Here is a 23,219-nt window from a genome sequence, read left to right on the forward strand (position 1 = left end):
TTAGCCAAATGGTGGCATTTGCATATGCCAGGAATTCTTTATGAGAAGTCTCTGGATTCTTCCAGGGTACAGACAAAACAATTAAAAAAAATATTTTGCATTTTGCTGCTGGGACTGGTTGAGCCTCCTGGTGATGGCTCAACACTCATGAAGTGATTATTTGATGGAAATTTAAATTTCCAGAAGACATAAGAGATATGAAGAGCTATGCACGTGCAGTTCCATCTCACAGATGTTTCCTTTGGTATTTTTGCAGTTACCTGAGTTCAGTTCCAGCACTCTGTTCTTAATTCCAGTGTCACCTCAATGTGGCATTAGGAAAAAAAAATAAAAAATTAGGCAAGGTGTTTGAGATTCAGAATGGCTGCTAGTTTTATTTCCTTATAAGTCTTTAATTCATTACTAATTTCCTTCTTTTGTCAGATATTAGCTGAAAAATGCTTTAAGGAAAATTTAATTCAGTTTCTATATTTGGCTTTTAACTTTTCATCCTAGAAAACAAAATAAAAAGGGCAAAAATCTTTCTCAGTCTTTATTGAAGAGTTTTATGTGATACTGTCAGTTCTGAATATACAGGTTGACTTGAAGAGCTGTCATATGACAGGCTTCTCTGATGTATTTGCTCTTTTCAGGTGCACATCAAATGGTTTCCATGTAGTAACTGTTCCTTGGAGAATGGAAAATTTGTTCTCAAATTAATTTTGCTGTTCTCCAAGGTCTTTTTTTTCTCCTTTATTTCCCTGAGTGCATATGTGTATATTTGCTATCTTAACCAACCAATACAAACAAACCAACCAATGGAATTCCATTTAGAGCTTTGATTACATCAGTTGTCACTGAGAAATGAAACTGCAGGAACAGCTGTCAGTTTGCTTCTGTTAGCTCAGCTGAATAAAGAAAATGCTCACAAGTTAAATTTTTTTAAATGGGATATTAACCTCCCTAACAGAGATTATAATGGCTTTTAAAACAGCTCTGAAAACTCTTCCATGTCAATAGTTTTGACATGAAATGTGTGAGGTCCAACTGCTTGTGCTACACCATTTCATTTACCTGTATTTTGATTCATAACATTTAAAACAGTCCTGTGCTGCTGAGTTAATGTGTTTTCCTCTTATCTTCCACATGACAAATTTTATATAAAGTAAATATTTCTCTGTTAAAAACAGTGAAACATTGAAGTGCACTGTATAAAGCTGTGGATTATTAGGGATGGTTTTACCAGCTTGTCTGATTGTTTCTGCTGGGTGCAGCTGAGGGAGGCCACTGTGAGCAGTAATTGACTGCCTTGACTGATTCCATTGTTATTCCTTTTTCCTGAATCTCGGGGATAAACAGTTAAGTGGGTGGTGATTACGTTCTGCACTAAAATGTGTGCCATTTTACAGTAGAATAAACAGCCACAGAAAAATATGATGAAAGTGCTCTGGGTGAAAAGACCAGAAGCTGTTTACTCCAGCCTTTCTGGTTTAATTCACCGAGCCACAAATGATATACTGTGGAATTCTTTTTGCATTTTGTCCACAACAATGTTCTGTACCAGGAACCACCTCTTCTCTTGATTATTCTTCTTTTTTATTTGAAACTGAGTCTGCTGATGTTTTCCTACATCAAATCTTGTTTAACTGTAAACAGAGTCTGTCTGTTGAAACTTTGTGCTACCTCACAGAAATACAATTTGGAATTTATGATCTTAGGGTAGTATTCTTAACTCTCTAAGGACTATGCATAACTTCTCTAAATGTCTAAATATACCTAGGACAAATCTAATTTTTAGTATTCAAGGAAGAAATTTGAGAAAAATCTCATCTAAATATCTAACAAATATATCCTGGAAAGAATCTTGTAGACCTGTGCGGAGTCATGTGTTATGTTTTTAGAAGGCTTGTGACCAAAACCAATGACAAATGTGTAGCATTACACAACATTTTTTATGTGTGTGTGTATATATATACACCCACCTAATTAATTGTATTTTTTAGGACACTGACACATCAAACTTTACACTTATGAAACAGCCAGATTCCAGACAGTGCAAATCATACTTTAATATATTATAAAGCTATATAGTAAGCCCACTCCATGGGCTTCACATGCACATAAAACCAATAGTTACATAAATATCAAATGACAAAACTAGAAAGCAGTTTCTGCATACTTTATTTTACAATTCCTCACTAAGTATATTTACAGGACACAGAGTTTGCTTTAGTGCAATACATAGTAATGTTGCATAAGTACAAACTGTTGAACTTTTCTAAAAAAAAATTAAAGAAATAAAGCACTTAACTGATGTCACAGCTAAGTATGTAAAGCAACGTTAATAACTCTGAGTGAAAATGCTAACAGCATCTTTCTTCTCATAAACAATTTCTAGAAACAAACCACAAACCGGCATTACATATTCCAAACTACTACCCCTTGTACAGTACCATATCATTTAAAAAAATCACTTTTTAAAAGCACATATACTGTACTGTACAGCAACCTGTTTCTACAGATACTGACTTACTCTTTTAATACAAATATGATATTACCGTGGCAGTTTTGAAGAACAAAGTTATCTCAAGATATCAAACATCAGTAACAAACTCTGATAAGCACAGCTTCTTGAGAACCTGCTTTAACAGCATTTCTTCACAGTGATATTTATGAAAGGTTGGAAAAAGAGAATAGCATAAAATATTTCCATCCTTTTTCAGTTTTTATGCAAAAATCATTACTTTATATTGGTAATTATAAAATTACAAACACTTCCTATAAGTAACTGCATCTGTAGTAATGATAGAAAAAGTCATCAGTAAGACACCTAAAATGAGGCTTGCATAACATGAGAGTTTGAAGAAAAAACTAGGTACACCTCATTTTTAAAATAAGAGTAAGGGATGAAACTTAATTTAAAATAAGCAACACAGTTTAACAGATGTAACCTATTATCAATTAAAAAAGCTACTTATTTATTAATAAATGTTAAAAAATAATGAAACTGTGATGAGGTGAAATCAACATTTAAAAAGAGATGATGAAACATTTACTCTTAATCTTAGTTTTGGCACTTCATTGGAACAATTACTTTACCAAAGACCAAAATATGTATAAAAGATATACAGCTCCTTGACATACCTTGCAAGTATAGTACATAAGTACTGGCAAACACTGAAAACATAGTTAAACATTCCCACAGATTTGCACATGCATGCACTAGTCAGACAACAGCGTTGTGTTTATGTTCTTGGCGGTGACAATCTTGCATTACTTGGGTATTTTAGGCCGTTTCTTCAGCAGATCTTGTTTCTGTTTTAAGTCTTACAAATTCTTTAGCAACTTCATCATTGTTCCTCTGAGAAAGAATTCTAAGGATTGTTAGCCCGGTCTCATCCACGGAGATGCTCCTGAGCAGGGGGTACCAGGAGGCGCAGCTGCCCCTGTCGGCGATGCCCTGCAGCTGGATGACCGTCATGCCGATGATGCGATCTTCCCGCGCAAAGCAATAATCCTTCACCGACAGGTGAAGCTCGTAGGCTCCCGGCTTATCTTCGTTACTCAGCAGGCTGTGTGGATTAACAATATGAATTCAGAACAAGGACTTTGGTTTAAGTCCCCCAAGGAATTAATTCACTCTAGAAGTCTTGGACAAATTGAAGTGAGAGTGATAGTTTAAGTGTTGTAGCTCCATTTTGTTACAACAGAATATCTAGTTTTAAATGTTCTGCACAGGTAACCCTTCAGATGTGTCAGTGATAGAGCCTCTGCTCTCAGCAGCCTGAACAGAAACAGAATTCCCTCAATAGTTGGAACAGGCAGTTACCTCTCCCTGGAAAGTGCATAAAATGTTCAGCTGGTTCCCCAGCTGTCAGCGCCATGACTTTAAATCAGCTTCAAAATATACAGAAAATCCCTGGCAGCAGGCATCCAAAGGAGCTTTGTGGTGAGACACTGACACTGAACTCATTTCCACTCAGGCTTGGAGGGTAAGGGGAGGAAAATAAATTGGTCTGAGAAAAGGGCAGAGAAATACTAAATTTAAAACTCCAGGTTAGGTGGAAGTTTCTTACTGATTTAAAAATTAAATGGTAACAGCCTTAGATAAACAATACACATTCAGATGTGTCCACAGGCATGAAGGCCAGATATCTAGAGAAAATAATTAATGCTTCTGTCTGAACAAATACCTAGGCCAATCAATTCCCAGGGACAGAAATAGTTATTCCTCTATAGGGAAATAAATTTTCCATTTTAACCAGGATTTGTAGGTCTGAAAGTTTGGTGACTGCCATTCATCTTCATATACAACAAAGATACAAATTAGTAAATAATTTTAAAATGGTGTCTATATATCTATGTTAGGATGGCTTTTTTTGTTGTTGTTATTAATGGTTTAAAGGCAAAAATATTTTAGGAAAATTTTAAGAAAATATGCAATTCTCAGACATAAAACACTTACAATTGGAAAGTTTCATTATACTTTGGTGACCAGGTGTTGCTCTTTGTCTTTGTTCCATGTTTTCTTTTCTTGTCACTTAATTTAGGACCCAATATACAAACTTCCACAAAAGGCCGGAACATAGCTGTTGTTTGCCAGTTTAGGTTATTAATTGCTACAACTATAGAGAGATAAAAGAAATGAAGTTAAATAAAATTCCACTGGAAGAGTTCCAATTAATTACCCTGTATGGCTGTATAGGTAGCAAAAGGTGACCTGAGAGCTTCCCTATAGGATATCAATGCCTGGTAAGCCGAGGAGGAACCTTGCCCCTTCCCTGCCAAGTAAAGATGTCTGACTACTTTTAGGTTCAAAAGTATCAACTATAAACATGTATTTTACAAACCCTTTACATTTACAGCTTCTTTTTGCCTTTTACCTTCCCTGCAATTAAAAAAACAAAACAGCTTATACTAATCTGAATGATCCTGTGTCTCTGAAATTCAGATTTTGTTAAAAATGCAGCTTCTTAAGGCTTGGTACATTCACTCACCACTCAGCTTTGCTGTAGTTTTCTGGAAGTTGACTTATGTACAAGCAATTGAGAAGTATTATTTTACACATTTTAATTTATAACTCTATAACTTATAATACTAAAATTATCTACACAGAGAAGCATAGACAGTACTTGCCTCTATAATCTGAACTTCTGTTGATGCTGAGCAAGGAAAAAGTGTACCTCTAATCACCTGAAGTGTACTCATAGCTTCTCAAGAACAATAAACTTACCATTTTTTATTTTAATGTTGGTATGTTTGACTTAGGATGTAGTGCTGGGAGGTTTGATCTTTTTTATTGCTTTCTTTTTAAAGTTGGCTGTTTTGAAACTTACCTTTCACAGTGACTTTATGCTCACCAGTTCCAGGATGGGTAGAGACATCCACCTGTACAGATATCTCACCCACTGAATTATTAGCAGTTTGACCTGAAACAAGAATTATTGGTTAGCACACCTGGCTTCTCCATGCATCAAGAGAAATAGACAGTGAAGGGTGAGTGGTACTTTCCAACAGAAACACTTAAACAATTTCTGACGTGTTTCACATTTAAGTGGGAATCAGTTACTGATTCATGCACATACACAAAAGAACTGGGTAATTGCATATACCTATGGAACATGCCTCAGTGAAATAAGAAATCCTGCTCCTCTGGAACTTTCCATTTTGGTTGTCATTAGGTGTGTTTGTATCTTGAAATGCCTAAGTTGGTGGGTTTATCAAGCTTTTCATGTACCTCCCAAAATTCTTACTGCTAAATGTGTATTTAAAAAGTTACTTCTATATCACTATTGATGAATCCTTTGCTGAAGGTTTTGTCTCAGGACATTACTGGAGTTCTGCACTAGCACAGACAGAGGGGCTTAAAAATGAAAGAAGGTTGAAGGGATGGCAGATTGATTTCATCAAGACAAAAATCTATTGATCTGTAAGATTAGACTTGTTCTGTTTCTCCAACCTTTTTATTAACTTTTGCAAAATATGTTATTGCAAAGGTCTCTTAATCATGATCTCTTTCCTTTTCCTTTTAGCCCATAATTTAGAAGAGTGCTCTGAGCAGTACTGCAGATATGTTGTAGTGTGAATAGTCTTGTATGTACAGTACTGCTTGATATGGTTATAAAGAAATCTGTGCAAAGCATCACCCAGTTTTATACTAAAAGCAGTTGACATTAAAATGACTCTACATTCAGTATTGCTGAGAAAAACTCGTTTGCAGAACATCTCAGCCCGCAGAGACAATTTCTAGTGGAATCTAGAATATAAACTTGGTTTCTTTCAGTAATCACCCCATCCATCTTTCTCTTTCTGACCTGCTGAACAAACTAGAGATACAATTCCAGGACATTTAGTATTTGCTTATAGCATCTCCTGTTGACATTCAAGAACTATGGTACTTCATTTTAAAGTCTCTGATCTGTCTATTTCTGCTGTTTTGTTTTCTTTTCACTATCACTTCTTATACAGTCACAGCAGGAATTAGTGATTCTCACTGCACTATAGAAAGGTCCATTTATCCTACTACATTTAATAAGCCAATTTAGCTGACAATAAATCTCTCCATGCACTGCAGAGGATGACTGCACTTTTCTTCCTTTAGTACTGTAATATAACTCATTTGAAGGCTAACAAACCTATAAATGATTCTGCCTCATGTTTGAAAACCTTATGGATGTTTAATTATTACTCCTTGCTCTCTAATATCTGCTTTATGTTTTATTTGCTAGTCTATTTATATCATTCAAAATACAGCATCCTCTTACTGATGGGTCTTAAGGTGACCATGTGCATTTAAGGTGCAGTCATTCTTTTGCAGCAAATAAACTGTAAAGAAGAAAAAAAAAATCTCTGGCCAAAGACACTTGCTCATCAGGGAGCTTTTATTCCTCCTTATTTAGCACCTGGAATGGCATCAGTGTGAGAGCTGTTACAACTCTAATGATTTTGACAGAAGAAAGACATTTCGGACCAAGGACCAAGTCAAATATTTCTTAGTCATGATAGTCATAATCACGATATGGACACAGAGAAATTCCACTGCCTTCTATTCCTTAGGTGATATCTTTGGAAAAGGTAAACTTGTGCACTCTGAGTAAATAACAGAATATGCAAATGGAAAAATGAGTCATGTATGCTTTGTAGAAACAAAACAGTAACTCCCTTTATTTTCTACTATAATATTCCTGCTAAATACAAGAGATTCCTACTGAATCAGTCTGCAATTGTGCACAAAAGTACATTTCTGTGGAAAGATTCCTTTGTCTTGCTTGATCTTTTAGCAGCAAAAAGTTCTCACAGGAGGAGGACTTTGGAAACTAGCTTCTAGGTTTGCATGATAAGAGCCTAGCAGAAATAAATGGTATTCACATAAAATGAGTTAGCATAAAATTTAAGAATGTGGCGACTTGCAGTATTTTTGCCCCAAAGTCGCCAAGGATAATAAGCAAGAATCTGAAACTTTGTATGACTGTATCAAAATTTGTGGATGTTTATATATGTTTCTCTTTTTTTTTTTAACTCTGCCTCTAAGGGTTCAGGGTTTCTAGATCTTTTCTTCTCTGAGGATTAGAAAGCCAGTTCAGAAGAAAAAACAACTACCTGCAAACTAATACTCATGTATGACATGATTTTATTACCCAAGACTTAGAAAGCTGGCTGAGCAGTGGGGGAGCCAGGGCTGCTGACCTGGCACTGGTGCCTGTCTAACCTCTCCCATCTGCCTCACAGGCTTTTTCACCAGAAACCTGCTCATTTAAATACTGCACTTCTGCTTTGACCTTATTTTCTAAATGGGACATAAGAATGAAAAAGTTGAACAAATATTCAAGCTTTCATAGTTTCCAGTGCTCTAGGAATTACACAAGTTATGAAATCAGCACTTTAATCCAGACAAGCGTCTGTCCTCTTTTGATTGATGATGCCAATAAAATACATACATTTGTCTGGTCCTGAGCCACTAAATATCAGGGTGACTCATAAAGTTATTTTTCACAGGCTCCTAAGACTGATTTGGAGGAAAACATGAGTGCATTTTTTAACATTTTAATTTAATCCAAAAAGCCAAAGTTAAAGCCCAATTGTTAGATGGATGTAGCAAACTTAGATGATCTCTTCTGTGTGTTAGAGAAAAGCATGGCAGCAGAGAAAACTGATTTGGTCCATGTGCTAAGGAAACTGGGGATGAGCCAGCTTTGATCTGAGAGGTGTGGCCTCATCTATCCCTCTGTGGGTGTAGGAATATTTTTTTTATATATATTTATATATATATGCATGTATTCTGTCCATTGTTTTACCCAGAGAACACACAGGCCTCTCAAGAGGTTTCTGTATGTATTGAATGCTCTGCTTCTAGTACAAAATAATTGTTTAAAATTGATATCATCTAACTCATGGTTACCTGTAGCTTGTGTTTATTTTCTTGAACACTTGAGGAAACTGATTTACAACTTGTTTCTAATTTAGGTGCTTTACTGTTTCATTTAGGGAACAACCAGAAATTTTCTAATGTGACAGCCTCTTAAGTGAGTATTTGATAAAGACCTTCTGCTTTACCAGCAGTTTGGTTTTACTAATGTGAACTTTAAAAATAATTATTTTTCTGCCACTATTCTGAGTGCATTTCCTTTGCTATCAGCATATGCTGGAATACTTTTATTAGATGTAATTCAGCACGATTCTTTTTTGTTCTTATCTTTCCTGTTTGTTGCTTGTAATAATGTGCTGATTTCTTCAGCTTGTAATGCAGGTCTGTGGTGGTTTTTTTTTTTTTTTTATGAAATAAGGTTGTGTAACACTCAGTTCTGACCTCAATTTGAAACTACAGTGGATGAAGCAGGGATTATTTCTTGAGTTAAATTCTGTCTGAAATAGGGGTTATGAGAGAGCTGGAAATGCTCTGTAGGACTTAAATTTCCTGATAGAATACAGGTGTAGCTTTCAAAACATGACAGTTAATAATACAATGGTTTTGACAAGCAAAAGAAGAAAAGGTCTTTCTTTTTCAACTATAAGAACTGCTAAACAATTTAAGCAATTTTTATTTTCTGAAGTATGTCATCTATCTGCTTGCTTAAACTATAGTTAATATCAGATTATTTTTTAGTGTCATTCTGTATATTTATGAAATATTGAGGTTCTTCTTTGCTTTGTGTAATTCCAGGTTGCAAAGGAACACATAACTGAATTTTGGCTGTACAGTTGAAAAGAATTTGTCTTCATTTCTGATTGTGTAACTTTCTTCCCTGTGTTGGTGACTTCACAAGACAAGGATGAAATTACTGTTAGAGATAAGCATATTTTACCTAATGAGTATTATATTTTCTTGTTTTCAGATATATCTTCCCTTTTTAGCTTTCAATTGTCTTCTGGCATTAGAATGAAGAAATTGGAATCAGACCAGCTGAAGGAAAGCCTTTTCTGCAGCCTGCTAAACACCCAGGTAGGGTTTGCAGTATGAGCTTTGTGTTATGAGTATTGATTTTTCTGCTTAACTGATACAAACTATTGTGTAAGTCAAGCTAAAAAAATCCTGCCATTATGTATTATTCTCTAACAACATTTGTGAACTGGAGCTGCTGTAAATTTGTAAGAAAAAATATTTCTCTGTCCAATAAATAACTGTTTTAGATGCAAGAGTGGTGTTTACTTTGGAGAAATTAGAGGTAATAATTGAGAGCTAATTCAGAAAACTCTGTTTGAGTCTCTGTCTTTTTATGTAGCTTGGTAAAATTAAAATAATATTTGTTTAAATGTTATTAGTGTTGATGCTAAACAAATGTAAAGATTGACAGGACTGGCTATAGTTTGAAATTACTGAAGATTCAAGGCATTTGCAAAACTAAACAATAGCCATTTAGTTTTGATACACTTTAAGCAGTTTAAAAGGTGAAGGTACAACTTAAAAAGGTGACTGCTTCTCTCTCCTTTTTTCAGGAATGACTTAAGAGAAGCCCCACCAGTACAGGTCTCAGCACAGAGTAAGGGTAAGCCAAGCGTACCATGGATAAGGAAGGTTCATGCACTAGACCAACAGAAGTATTAGTGAGGGTTTGTCCTTTGGCTTTTAGAGTTCTGTCTTGATTGTGAAAATGTGGTTGAAAGTTGAATTTAGCTCAAGTTTGGTTAAAATTATCTTGCCCTGCCTGACCTGAAAATTCTTGCCAACTACAAAATACAAAATTACAAAATACATTGTCTTTTGCAGAAGCCTTGGAAATTTCCCTGAAATTCTGGGCTGGCTGCCTTCCAGCTGTGAACCAGCTGTGGGGTTCCAGCCCTACAGTGCTAACTCCTCCAAGTTTATTTTCCAAGTGATCCATGCTTGTCTCAAATAGACTGTACACAAAGAGTGGTTTGGTTACAAAAGATTTTGAGAGCAATCCATACAATAATCTGAATGCATGCAAGAATGTTATCCTGTAGCTGAATTTAGAGGAAAAAGCCCATCCACTTTTACAGCATGAGCTAATGTTTACTATGATTATTATTAGTGGACAAATAAAGTGACCATTTGCAGCTGACAGAAGTTCAGAATAAATAAAATCAGTCTGAGATCTGAACCTCAAGTGATCTGCTTGGCAATGGTGCACTGATGGTACACGATTCTCATCTGGCTGTGTTTTATGTGCTCTTTACAAAGGTATCAGTGACCACCTAGTGTGCTAAATACTGGTCACTCAGGCTTTGGAATTCAGTTCTTCTCACTAAACTGCCTTCAGGTTTTGAAAAATCTTTAGGTCTGTATCGAGGTCCATTGAAGAGACCCCAGAAGTGACCTGCTCCTTGGAATGGTTCTTGGCAGTGACAACACTTGTGTATGACTGAATAAGAAAACTGATCCAGATGAATGCACTTACAACATGCACTGCAGAATCAGCTGAATCCTTTCTAGGTAATACCAAATGTCAAGTTCAGATAGGTGGAACAAAATTTTGTCACTAGTTTATAAATCATTCTATGTATTGTTATACTGTTATATATATATATAGTTATATATATTTATTTGCAAAAGAAAATGCTGCTCTGCATGTTTTACATTTATGGTTTGGGATTAAAACAGGACAAGTGCTTAGCAGGCTTGGCTTGTTTTCTGGAAATGTTTACACAGAGGGACAGTCATATATTATATCCCCCTTACTATCCTATTGAGACCAATGTTAAAATCTATAATGATCAGACTTTCCACAGGATTTAATCTCCAAACAAACACATTGAAAGTGTATGGCAGATCTGGGATAACAGTTGAAGAGAAACCTCTCCTGTATCCTCTGCCAGGCAGAAAGGCATTTAATAAGCTATGTCTCTGAAAAAGCTAATCTGGTACCTGTACTGTCTGTATCTTTATTTGTTAGACAACATTTTTCTTTAGTCCTTAATTTTCATAGTGTGGTTACAGATTTGTGTTCATAACACTGAGTAAGCATTAAATTTACAATTTTCATCAGCATAGAATAATTACAGCTGGAACAGACCTCCAGTGATGACAAATCATTATATGGAGAAAAATAAAAAAAGGCAGTTACTGAAAAAGTTAGTGCCAGATTATGCTCCTCATTGTCATTTACCTCTTGCAGCATTTGTCTGTTTTGAAAAGTCTTGTGAGTCTGTAGTGTTGCTTTGAAAAGAATAATCATCAGAGTAAGAATACAGCAGTCAATTTCATTATTCCTGCTGTGAGATACTTTGCTTTTAAAGCATATGTCTGTAACAATGTAGTCTCATGATGCATTTGAAAGAGGCAGTAGGAATTATGCTTTCAACTATTTAGTGTGGTGAAACCACCACAGGAAAAACTATGACTCCCTGAGCCACCATTTTAAAAGTTTGGAATGGTTTTATTATTATTATCTCATGTAAATTTCTCTGTTGCCAAGATCTTTAGGAATGTGTGGGCACAAAGGCTGGGAAACAAAACTCTGGTTCAAGCAATCATTCTCCTTTAGAAATAGTGCAGATCGTGGTGTTGGATAATTTGGTTATTCCTGCTGAACATTGTCCTGCATGAACAGGAATACAGGAAGTATCAAGGACCATAACACACTTTTACAGAGCCATTATCACAGAATCAGAGAATCATTAAAGTTGGAAGAGATCTCCAAGATCATGAAGTCCAACCTTAGGCTATTTATGTGTAAATTAACTCTCCTTTTCACACTAATCAGACAATTTTTTGCTCTTCAGTTTCTTAGAAAAACTGCAGCTTTTTCTTGGTGAGTGAGAAATTATTTTAACCTGTGGGTAAAAGTAAGGCTGATTGTTGTCTGATTACAGTCATTACAGGAAAAATGAGCATCCAGTTCTATCTACAGTCAGTTATTGTACAATATATGCCTTCTTTACATTTACAATATTTGTTTTCCATTGTTTTGACCTTAATTATATCCAACTGTCTATTGATTATGGATTGGCAATATGAAAAAAATAGGCTGAATATCAATCTAACTCTATTCCAGAGAAATCTTCTGATTTGCAAGCAAGCTCATTTTAACTAAAAGCTAATGGTACAGTTACAGCTGTGGGGCTGGAGCTCATAATAGATGAGGATTTAATTCTTTTAAATGAGGCATTAAAAGATAATGAAAAGTTATGGGTCACTTTTACTTAAGTTTCATTCCCAGTGGCTACATTTCTAACAATACTGGTGTGCAAATATAGGCATGGTAATGTGTGCATAGAAATGAACACAGACCTCAGGCTAAAATCCTGATGAAAATCAGAATATTCAATTTTGTGCTTCAGGATTTATAAAAGATCATTACTTACGGCTACAACTTAACTATTTTTTTCTCTTGAAGCTACAATGGTCTGTGTTAAAGAAAAGCAAAATACACATAAAAGTCACAGTTTTATGCCTGAATCCATATTGTTAATTTTTGTGTCTGAGAGGGAGAAAAGACTCTACTCCCTACATATTAGAGTTCTATAGCTATTTTCTCATTTGTAATATACGAGTTATTAACAGAGGTCTCAGTTTTAATATGGAAACAGCTTAGGAAATCATTCCTTTGAAAACCTCTTAGGGCAAACTGCAAAACTCACGTTTCATGCTTTTTATATTGTGAGTAACATATTTTACTTCAGAAGTAAAAGCAATTGATTTCCAGCTTTACTCTTCAATTAAAACTTTCTGATTCCTATGAGCTGGAGCAGGATAATTCATTATATCAGCAAATTATATTTCCCAAAGACATGAAGTGGCAGGCAGGTCATTTTTAAAAATGCTCATTCAAAAGAAATCTAGCAAAGATTACTATTATGCAAAAATTTGCAGTTTCTAGAATGAAGGAAACATTCAGCTTGGAATATAAACATGTGCAGTACTCCTACAAATAACCCTGGTGTGCTCAGTGTGCAGCCAGAGCTTGGGGACCGCTCCTCCTGTGCCCCTAAAGGAACTGCCCTCAGGTGAGCTCCAGCAGCAGCGTTGGGAGAAGGGATAACATCAAATACATCACCTGGGCAAACTACTGCCAATGAACTCTAAAATACCGCAGGGAGTGGAGAAAGCAATCTGCAATCAACAACTTAGAACATTTAAAATATGATAGGATGTATTTCTATGTCCCTTACAGATCACTTACTCTGAGAAGTTTGTGTGGCTATAAACTTCTTTATCAAGGCGTCAGTAGTTTGTGTGTAAAGGCTGAGAGCATATTTGAGGGACTGTAGGTCTGGGCTCTTTTCCAGGAAATTCTTTTTCAGCCCACTTCCTCCAGCATGGAAATATTGCTAAAATTGAATAACAAATATGGTAGATCACAGGAAAAAAAAAGCCTCACTTACAGATTCTTAATTCTTAAATGAATGTTTTGAAGTAGCAACAGGCAAGTGTAGATTTATTATAGAATTTGAGATAACTGTCATAATCTCTATTACAAAGTTTCTTTCCAAAAGTAAAAAAGTTAAGCATAAGGGGAAGAAAACAATATACAAAATTTTGATTTTGGTTTTCATGATCTGAAGTATTCATTTGCCAAAAGGGAACAAATATTTGAAGCATTATTTTAGTTTTAGAGACTGGAATCAGTTTTAATTCTTTATCTAAAAGCCCCAAAACATCACAAACCCCTCTCAAACGAAGGCATGGTTTACAAGCACAGATAAAGAATATAATCCTTTTCAGAGAAAAGGGAATTTTGTAAAAATCTTCAGAGACTACTCTAGACTGTGAGATGCATGAGTAGCAGTGTGAGAAGAGGACCACTATTCTACTGGCACAGCTAGATTTGGAAAAATATGCTTATGACATTGATGCCATGCTGACTATGTAAAATATATATATATATAAAATATATATAAAGTATATATAAATATATTATGTTTTCAATCCCAAAGCTGAGTTTAGAAAAATTAGGGGACAGATTCTTCCCTTTTTCCTGCCATAATGAAGAATTTTTCCTGAAGTTTTTACAGGACAGTCTTTGATGAATCAATACATGTTTGCTACAATGAAAAGAATTATGCTACATCCCTTCATTTTGTTCAAACACCTCGCAAAGCATTATGCAACCTCCACTACAGTTCTAGGTCTCAAGATCAATAAAGCTCCCATTAATGGCTGATTAATAAAAGCAAACAATACTTTTCAGGAACACAATGACTACTTGATGAGATGCAATAATTGGTCCACTCTGTACAGGGAGTGCTGGGGGCTGTAAGCAGAATTTCCCCTCCCTGTCTTTTTGCAGTGTTGCCAAAGGAGCAGATGCAATGTATACATTCCAGTTCACATACACACATCTCCACTGAATGCTGTATCCCAGCCTTATCTGGACAGCTCAGACCTACAGTCCACATCTGCCCTTTGCATTTAGTGCACATATTTCACCTTCCAGTTCTCAAGATTCTGCAGGAGATGAAACATAAATATTTCAAGGCAGTTATTATTTACATTTCTGTATTGCTGCTGTCTACTGACTGTTAAAGAGAAAAAGTATCTTTAGGAGAAAAAACAGGGGATTGAAATTTATCAGGCTGCACCATTTTATATTATATTATATATGTTATATATATTAAATATTATACATATATGTTTTAATACTATTGGGACAGTTAGTTTCAAAGGTTCTGAATAAATCTATCTCCTCATTATTACATAATTATGTAAAATGTGTATCTTTCCAAGCAAATTATTTCATACAATATGTTCCAAACAAATCTCTCATCTTAATTGCTCAAGGGTTTAGTCATGATTTCACTAAGAATCATAATCAATTTATAAGCAAGTGTTAAAAATCTGCTAATATTTCTTGCTGTTGTGACAATTACTGTGATTTTTTTGAAGTTGTGTCTCCCAGTAAAATGTTATCTGCCACAGCAGCTGCACATGGCTGAGAGCTCCATGAAAGCTAATAGCCAGAGAAAGCAACAGAGACACTTGACCCTTATTTTCCTGAGTTTTAAACTATTTTTTTGTTTTTCCCATAAATGGTAAATTTTGCAAGCAAAACCAGCAATGTGATCCTATCATTCATTACTGTATGGAGCTGAATATAGAAAAAGGAGTAAACAAGGTTTTACAGGTTCAGCTGGATCAGTTATTACCCTGTTCCTTAGAGATGGAAACCTTAAAATATTTCCCCTGCTACTCTTGCTCCTGTCTGAGCGGTTTCTAGGTTTGCTGGTGACACAAGAGGTTTCAAAGTCACCCTGACAAAAGAAAGGGGCAGGTGCCAAGTGTATGGGAATCAGTGCTGGAGGCACTGCACTCTCAGCCCAAACCTGCCCAAAGCCACTCAAGCCCCTTTGGGTGCTGGTTTTCTCTCTGCAGTTTCTCTCTGTGTACAGTGGGAGCTGGAACTCTGGGCTGACACAAGGAGGTAGCAGGGAACTTAGTCTGAGATAACTGAGCCCAGAAAGCCACTTCTTCTAACTGTAAATTGAAAATTAAGCTGAAAAATATTAAATAATTATATAAATTGCTATGTTTTTTTTTACATAATACAAAGACTGATGATATGCTATACATATATATATAAAGTTAAAAAATATTTCTTTAATAACACCATCCACCATTAAATTGTAATTGTTTCTCAGTGAATTAAATGAAAGTAAAAACATAAAAGACTGTAAGTAGAGATACTTGTCCCTGCAGAACCCTTCCTTACCATAATCAGCTACCCAATTTTCTGAACACACATCACATAGCTATTTTTATCATTCTCCTATTCTTATCTGGGCAGCCATGATTTTTGCTTTTAAACAATCTGTATTTTTACTAAGCATTGCCAAAAAAATTCTATATTTTGATCATTAAGCATATGAACTACATTACTAAATCAACATAGTAGTCTTTTTTTCCTTGAGATAACTCATAGGGCTTGCCTTTTTTCACTTTCTGCCAGTGTCAGCCAAATTTCTGCATGATCAAGGTTATTTGTTAAGTATTTTGGAAATGATTTTGCCATATCAGCTTGCAAGTACAGCAGGCAGTTGTAATGCACATAGTCATTGCCTTACAATTTGAAAAGAAGTTTCTCAGGAGCCATTCTTTAGCTCAGTTAACGACTGTTATGAATTAACTATTACAATTTAGCACACAGATATAAGGATGCTGAATTAACAAAGGGATTTTTCCTATTTAATCTTTTTCCTTCAAATCTAGGAATTTTTAGTAAAATGGTCAATACCTATCTATCCATCTGTAAGAGTTTAAGCACTGGAATTAGAGTTTACATTTTTCCCAGCTTTTATGTGTTTAGAACAAATAGTTTGAAAGGAAAATTATTGGATTCACATACTTCACACAGCTTACTTTGGGACCATACTTCAATTTGTTCCATTTTTCAATTTGTTCAAATTCTTTCCTCAACATTACTAATTCCCAATTATTTTTATTTCTGAGAGAAACGCCGATTCCACTACAAATACAAATACAAAAAATGGCAAAAAGGGAGCCTTCTCTGTTACTTTTTGCTTGCATTGGAGACTGTTCTATTGCAAAACACTTGATCATAAGTATTTCCTCTTACTTATATCTTCAATTTTATACGTCAATAGCTGCCTCCTTACCTTCCTGATGTGCTGTCTCTTCTCAGCAGACAGGAAAATAATGCTGTTATTCTAGAAACTGATTGCTTTTAAGTTATTTACACCAAGTAATGATCCAGGCCAATGTGAAAAAGACTGATAAGCAAATTAAATTATATATTAAATATTCCTAATGACTTTTTTTGACTTCAGAAAGCAAATCCATGAAGCCCGTATAAAAGTCTCTGGTCTTTTATCTAAAAACCAATCAGTCACTCTTGGGCATTCCAGCACAGAGCAGAAGAACACACAAAGCTGTACCTTTATAGTCACTAGTGCCACGTCCATTATTGCACACTGCCTCAGGGTCAGGCTTTTGGCTTCCTCTCGGATCACGTGGTCCTGCAAAGCAAGAGAAGACTGCAGTTGGTTTTGAGAGACAATATTGTGAATATCTGTTCTCTGCAAAACAAACAAACATGCACCAAATGCCCCCCGAGGACTATGATTAACGGGGATTAATTCAGAATCCTTTCACAATGAGTTATAACCTAGAGCAATTGTGTTGTTTCTTGAAAACATAGACTGTAGAGAACCAGATCCACTGTTTAATACGGAGCACCTCTTTTCCTAGGATGCATTATTTCTTGTTTTGGGGGATGGGGGAAAGGTTAAAATTTAACTTAAAATAATTATATTAGATGATATAGAAGTAATTAATTCTATTAACAAACCTGACAGTTTAACAGATGTTTGTTAATGTGCTATGTTTAAAAAACACAGGGGGGTTCCTATTAGAACATGTTAGACAGTGTGACTACCCTCCTGTTAAATCTTTGTCTAAATAAGCAGTCAGTGAAAGAAGTAATATTTTAACTCCTCTAGCAAACTGAACAAGCATTCATAGAGGCCCCAGATGCCACATTTCTGTACGAATCTGAAATCCTGATGGCAGAATTGACTGACAAACAACTGACATCAGTATCAAACATCTCTGCTGTCCATCAAGTGGAGTCCAGCAGTGAAGTGCTGAAGATTTTACTGCAGAGGTACATACTATGTTTCAATGCACACAAATAGTCCACAGAAAGAAAATTACGCAACTTAAGGGCTTTTTCAGGACTGGTTACAGAAGCAAAGATATTTTTTGGTGATGTTTAATGCCCGTAAGGCCTCGTTGCGCAATACGGAAACGATGGCTTCTCGGCCCACGTAGTGATCACTTACCATATTAGCATGGAGTCTTTTATTCATAACTTGGTTTTAGTGAAAATATACAATAATTATTCACCTCTGAGTAGTTACTGCCATATTCAATCTTATGATACTATATAAGAACAAGGCATGAGGTTTGGCCTCACAGTCACTAATATTTCCTCCCTTTTTTTCGTTAGCACAAGCCATTCACAGCTTCATCTGGCTCCATTACCTTGAGTTTTGACAGTTGTCCAAGATCTTTGGCTGCACTGAATATCATCTGGGGCCCCTGTAATCACATTGAAAATTAAGGAAACAGACTCATGACAGCATATTTGCTTTTTATGTCAACACAATCTTATTTTCTGCTAGGACATTGGCCAATGTCACCGTTCTGCAAAGCTAAATAAAAGTTTCAGTTGCACAGGAGACACATTTTCATTCAGTTTATAAGGCCAAGTGGTTGAATGCCTGCAGCAAGATTCCCTCCAGTACCCTATGGCTGATACAAATATTGCACTTTCTGCTGAGAGTGGTTTTGTGTTCTCCTTTCTGCTATCTCATTTTGTGTTTAATACTGAAAGCTGAGGCTGTGATTGTTCTCAGTGTGTGTCAGTGAGATGTTTGTCCATAACTGCAGCTCTCAGGTGCTGTGCTAAAATGAACAATCATACTGGGAAGTGAACAGCCCTGAGGAACCTGCAAAAGCCTGCATAGAGGGAAACCTCAGCTGAGTAAAACACAGCCCAACAGTGTACTGTGAGCCAGAGCCTTTCTCTAAAGAAAAGATACTGAAGTGTTATGAAGTTAAAGCAGTGCTTTACAATAGCCAAATCCTGGCATGACACCAAAGGCCAATGCCTACACATTTGTCTCAGACAAACAGAACCCTACAGTAATTCCATGCTCACATCTTTTACCACAATTACTCCAAACAATATAATTGCCAGTGCAGTTACATGGCAGTTCAACAAGACAGTTCTGATTATGTGTATTTCAGAAAAAAGGTTCACCCAACTTACACTGGTCTAATCATTCATTAGACTTTCTGTTCCAAAGAGTTTCATTTTCCAGAAATAATTTTGCTTCCTAAAAGCTTCAATTGAAGAAAATGTGTTATAGAACAACAGGTTAAATCTTCATTATTTTTTAGTAGCGAGAATGGTAAGATAAATAAGTGTATATATATGTGAAACAATAAACCCCATTTCTGAATGTCTGTGCCTCTCACCCTCAAACATAAAGAAATATTCAGGGCTAGAAAATCTCTCACAGTTATCCTACTTTTCAGTGATTTTCTTTAATTATGTGTTCAGTAGTTAATAGAAGAATCAAAATAAACAGAAATAGTTCACAATGCCTACCAGAAACACTCTATGTAGAGGCTACCACTAAAGAATTGTGGACAATAAACAGATTGTCCAATGAATAATTGATCCTGCATAAAGCTAATAAATGCTCCTAACACATGATGGAAAATGCAGTTACCCAATTGAAATGCGACCTATGTATTGGCAGATAAAATTTGCACCAAAAAAGCTTGAAAACAAATCAATGATCTCAGAAAAGTAAATATGAAACTTATTGAAATAGAGGTTGTTTCTAATTATGCATAGTTAACAGGATCATGACAGTAAATATGAACAAATTCAATGACTGGAGTCCTGGCCATGGTGAGCTCTACTTGAGAATTTTTAGTAGTTCAGGTAATTTCATTACTATCTCTGCACCATTGATATATTTTCTATTGGAGTTTTTCCTGCCCATCCAGCAATATATTTTCACACACCTTCAATCTATTATAATTTAATGATATGTCTTTAACCTATGGACCCTGACCAGCAGCTTTTTAGCAGCTGAAGTGGTACTTTCGGATGTGTAACAGTGAAGTTGCCAAAGCTACACTGTGGCAACATCATGATTAGCTTGTCCTAAGATGGCAAATTTATTTTAAACAAGATTGAAAACAAAATGAATTAAGTTATGTTATCCAAATATCTCAAAAAAACCTCCAAAACAACACCCTCCCAAAAAAACCCCCCAACAAAACCCCAAAAAACTCCATGTAATTATGAAAAGGCCTCCAAGCCAAGCACTCTTGTTGATCCTTTGACAGGATCAGATTTCACTGTTGCCCTCAGCTCAGCCACCAGAGTTCACATCAGGCCATGCCCCACAAGTCCTGTGCAGCCACTTTCTGGGAGTATAGCTCCCTGCCCTCAGCAGGCTGGAAATGCAGCTCTGCACAAAGAACACCTCCTGTCCAGTCTGCTAGTAAAATACCCCAAATCCTTAGCACTATATTTGGTTTAAGCTTCCTGATGTTAATTAAGTGCTGCCTCAAGATGAGGAAGGGCGCAGCAGGCAGGGCTGGAGGATGGGATGGGGCACCCTTGGCTTTCTCAAAGCTGCAAAAATGAAAGTGATTGAGTTTCTCATATGACTAGGAACACTCTTCATTGTACTGGGCACAGTGAAGCAGAGAAAGAAATTGGATTTAAAACCCCTGTATGAGAGCACATGACTGCATTCTCTCCATGACTACATTCATAAAAACTGCTCTGAGCTGGGGCAGGCAGTAAATGAAGGAATGAAGTCTTCCTCACCAGCTAAGAGCAAGCTGCTGCACAACTCTGAGACACCCAAGAGCAACACACTGCCTGCAGTCCAGCTGTTACTCCTTGTGGTCAAGGTACAGAACAGGGTCAGGCACATCATTACAGTCCTTTGTAGCAGCTGAGAAGTACTCTGGAACACTTACAGTTTGATCTGTCAGTGGTGGAAGCACAATCTGCTTTTCTATTTTGTTTAAGACTAACTTCCAGAGCTCTTTCAAAACTCTTTTCAGAACTGTCTTCTCACAGATTTTTGCAGAGACACTTAAACTGGAATAAAACAAAACCACAAATCAGTCACCAAAACTAGCATTAAGGCTTCAGAGGTGCTTTATCATGCTCAGATTAATAGCCATTAAGGTTTATCTTTTCTCTACTAATAAAAATTTATCAGTAGCAAAATTATTTTGCAATATTATCAGTAAATATTTTTGGTAAAAAGACTTGCAGTCTACAAACCCATATAAATCTCCACTATCTAATTTAATGCTTGGTATATCACTGATGCATATTTATTGAAAATGCAAAATCACGATGAGTTATAAAGTTTGATGAATGATACAATTTAGCATTCCCATGCCCCTAAATTAAGTTTTAGTATATAATTTGTTTGTGTCTTAAAAATAAAAAGCAACTGTCTCTCTTGTTTTGTATTTCTACTGGGATGTAGAACTGGTTGCTGATAGCTAATGCAAATTCACAGCTACTGTTTGGAAGCATTTATTTCTAAATACTGATATGTCTGAGCAATATTGCTATCTATTACTTACAGTAAAATTAAATTTTTGGAGCACCTTTTCCACCTTAACTTTGAAAATTTCTGTCTGGGGAAAACCTGGACAAGGAATGAAAGGGATGTGTAACTTAGGAGTGGAGACCTTGAGTAAAGGATCAGTGCCAGGCTGCTTAGTATCACTTCCACCAAAAGGCCACTGGGGTTTGACAAGCACCAATGACCAAGGACATCAATGTGCTTACAGATGTGCCTGTGCTGCACATGGCCTTTCAGAACTTGTCACTGCTGAATGATGATACCATAAGTTAGGCTTACTTACAGAGGCCAGAATCAGTTTGCAGGAGCCTCTCAAAACTTAGCATTTTACCAATTGAAAAAAAAAAATAAATCAAAAAATCAAGGTGCTGTTTAGATGATGATCTGGTTTTTGGTGACACAGAAGTGCATATCAATAAGCTGTGGGACATGGGGTAGAAGCCCAGAACAAATTCCAGAACACTTCAGTATAGGAATTACTTTTGTTCTTTTGTTCAGCACAATCTTCATAACACAGCCTGTGGAGGAGAGGCCATGCACACCGGCTCATTTTCAATGACTCAAAATATGACAAGACATGGAAAGACAAGCCTGCAGCTTATGTAAAAATTGCTCAGTGTAAGTAAACAGGTTAGGCATGGGATTCTGCACAGAGTGAACGCTAGAAATATTAAAAATGCTATAGAGTGCTTCCAGGTATCAACAGTGCTTCAGAGTAAAACCAAGTGTGCCTGACTCCAGTTCCCAGTCTGCCACACTTACGTTTTGTCCAGGGAATCCATGAGAGGCCGAAGCACAATCTCAGCATCAATGGCTGCACTGTTCTTATTGGCTGCTGCATTCCCATTTCCTCTCATTTGATTCAGTTCATTGCTCATTTGTCTTACACAATCTTCAACAACAAATTGGAAACTATGGGATGAAAAAAATAAAGAGAATGAAAGAATTCTGGGAGAAAAAACAACGATGATGATATTGAATCAAGTTTTTAACAAGACTTAAATATTTTCTGCAATGATGTGATGTTCAAAATTGAAGATACTGTGGTGTTACAGTCTGAAAATAAGTTCTACTGAGAATCATAGCTCATATAATAATTCATGCTGTGTTTTGATCTTTTCCCTGCCTTGCTTCCATTCTACCACAATTTTCATACCCTTGTAGATGTGCCAAATATTTATTATCTGAAAGCAACAGATGCATCAAAACCTATAGGTTAGATGTGATTGACTACTAACTACGAACAACTTCTCAAGGTTTTATTTTTGGTGTGAAAGGATGATACAAACAGGTGATGATAAATAGTTTTTCTCTTGATGGTTAATAGGAACCAAGCTTTGATTCTTGAGCTAAAATCAAAAAATCCTACTGATTCTGCCTTGTTTGGCTCAATTTGATTTTTTCCAGATTTCATACAGTCAGTGCCATCACAAGGGTTTTTTACTTCTTTGCAACTACACAGAGCTAAAACACTTGGACTGTTTAAAATATCCTTTTGTAAAAAAACCCCTTGCTTAGAAGCACTCAGACTTCCTCCTGGGAGGAATATTTTTCACTTCAAGGTGACTGTGAACACATTCTTCCTCCTCAAGTTTTTATCTGCTCTGCTTTTCTGAAAACTGTTCTGTTTCCTAACTGATCTGGTTGAGTGTCTGACAGTCTTAAAGTGCTATTGATGTGATAATCTT

At 36.0% G+C, this 23,219-nt stretch overlaps 1 protein-coding gene and 1 long non-coding RNA gene across 11 annotated transcripts in view; one reads left to right on the forward strand and one right to left on the reverse strand.

The window, feature by feature from the left end:
• LOC107209361 overlaps positions 1-23,219 on the forward strand; it is a 54,818-nt gene that overhangs the window by 14,180 nt on the left and 17,419 nt on the right. For 3 of the 5 annotated variants that reach the window (XR_004498859.1, XR_004498858.1, XR_004498860.1), the window contains exons 2-3: positions 9,312-9,418; positions 9,913-10,870. This is a non-coding gene — a long non-coding RNA (uncharacterized LOC107209361). Of the gene's footprint in view, positions 1-9,311; positions 9,419-9,912; positions 11,642-23,219 lie in introns of those variants that run through there. The other 2 variants (XR_001523564.1, XR_004498857.1) reach the window with 2 other exon arrangements.
• UNC13C (unc-13 homolog C) overlaps positions 2,024-23,219 on the reverse strand; it is a 174,421-nt gene continuing 153,225 nt past the window's right edge. For all 6 annotated transcript variants that reach the window (XM_015638962.3, XM_015638961.3, XM_033516898.1 and 3 more), the window contains 8 exons: positions 22,294-22,443; positions 20,906-21,029; positions 18,377-18,433; positions 17,269-17,349; positions 13,560-13,707; positions 5,316-5,408; positions 4,445-4,604; positions 2,024-3,551 (listed from right to left, as the gene is read on the reverse strand). In XM_015638962.3, the coding sequence (XP_015494448.1) occupies positions 3,266-3,551; positions 4,445-4,604; positions 5,316-5,408; positions 13,560-13,707; positions 17,269-17,349; positions 18,377-18,433; positions 20,906-21,029; positions 22,294-22,443 (1,099 nt within the window). In that variant the 3' untranslated portion in view covers positions 2,024-3,265. The remainder of the gene's footprint in view (positions 3,552-4,444; positions 4,605-5,315; positions 5,409-13,559; positions 13,708-17,268; positions 17,350-18,376; positions 18,434-20,905; positions 21,030-22,293; positions 22,444-23,219) is intronic.

Source organism: Parus major, chromosome 10, assembly GCF_001522545.3.
Source record: "Parus major isolate Abel chromosome 10, Parus_major1.1, whole genome shotgun sequence".
Lineage (NCBI taxonomy): Eukaryota > Metazoa > Chordata > Aves > Passeriformes > Paridae > Parus > Parus major.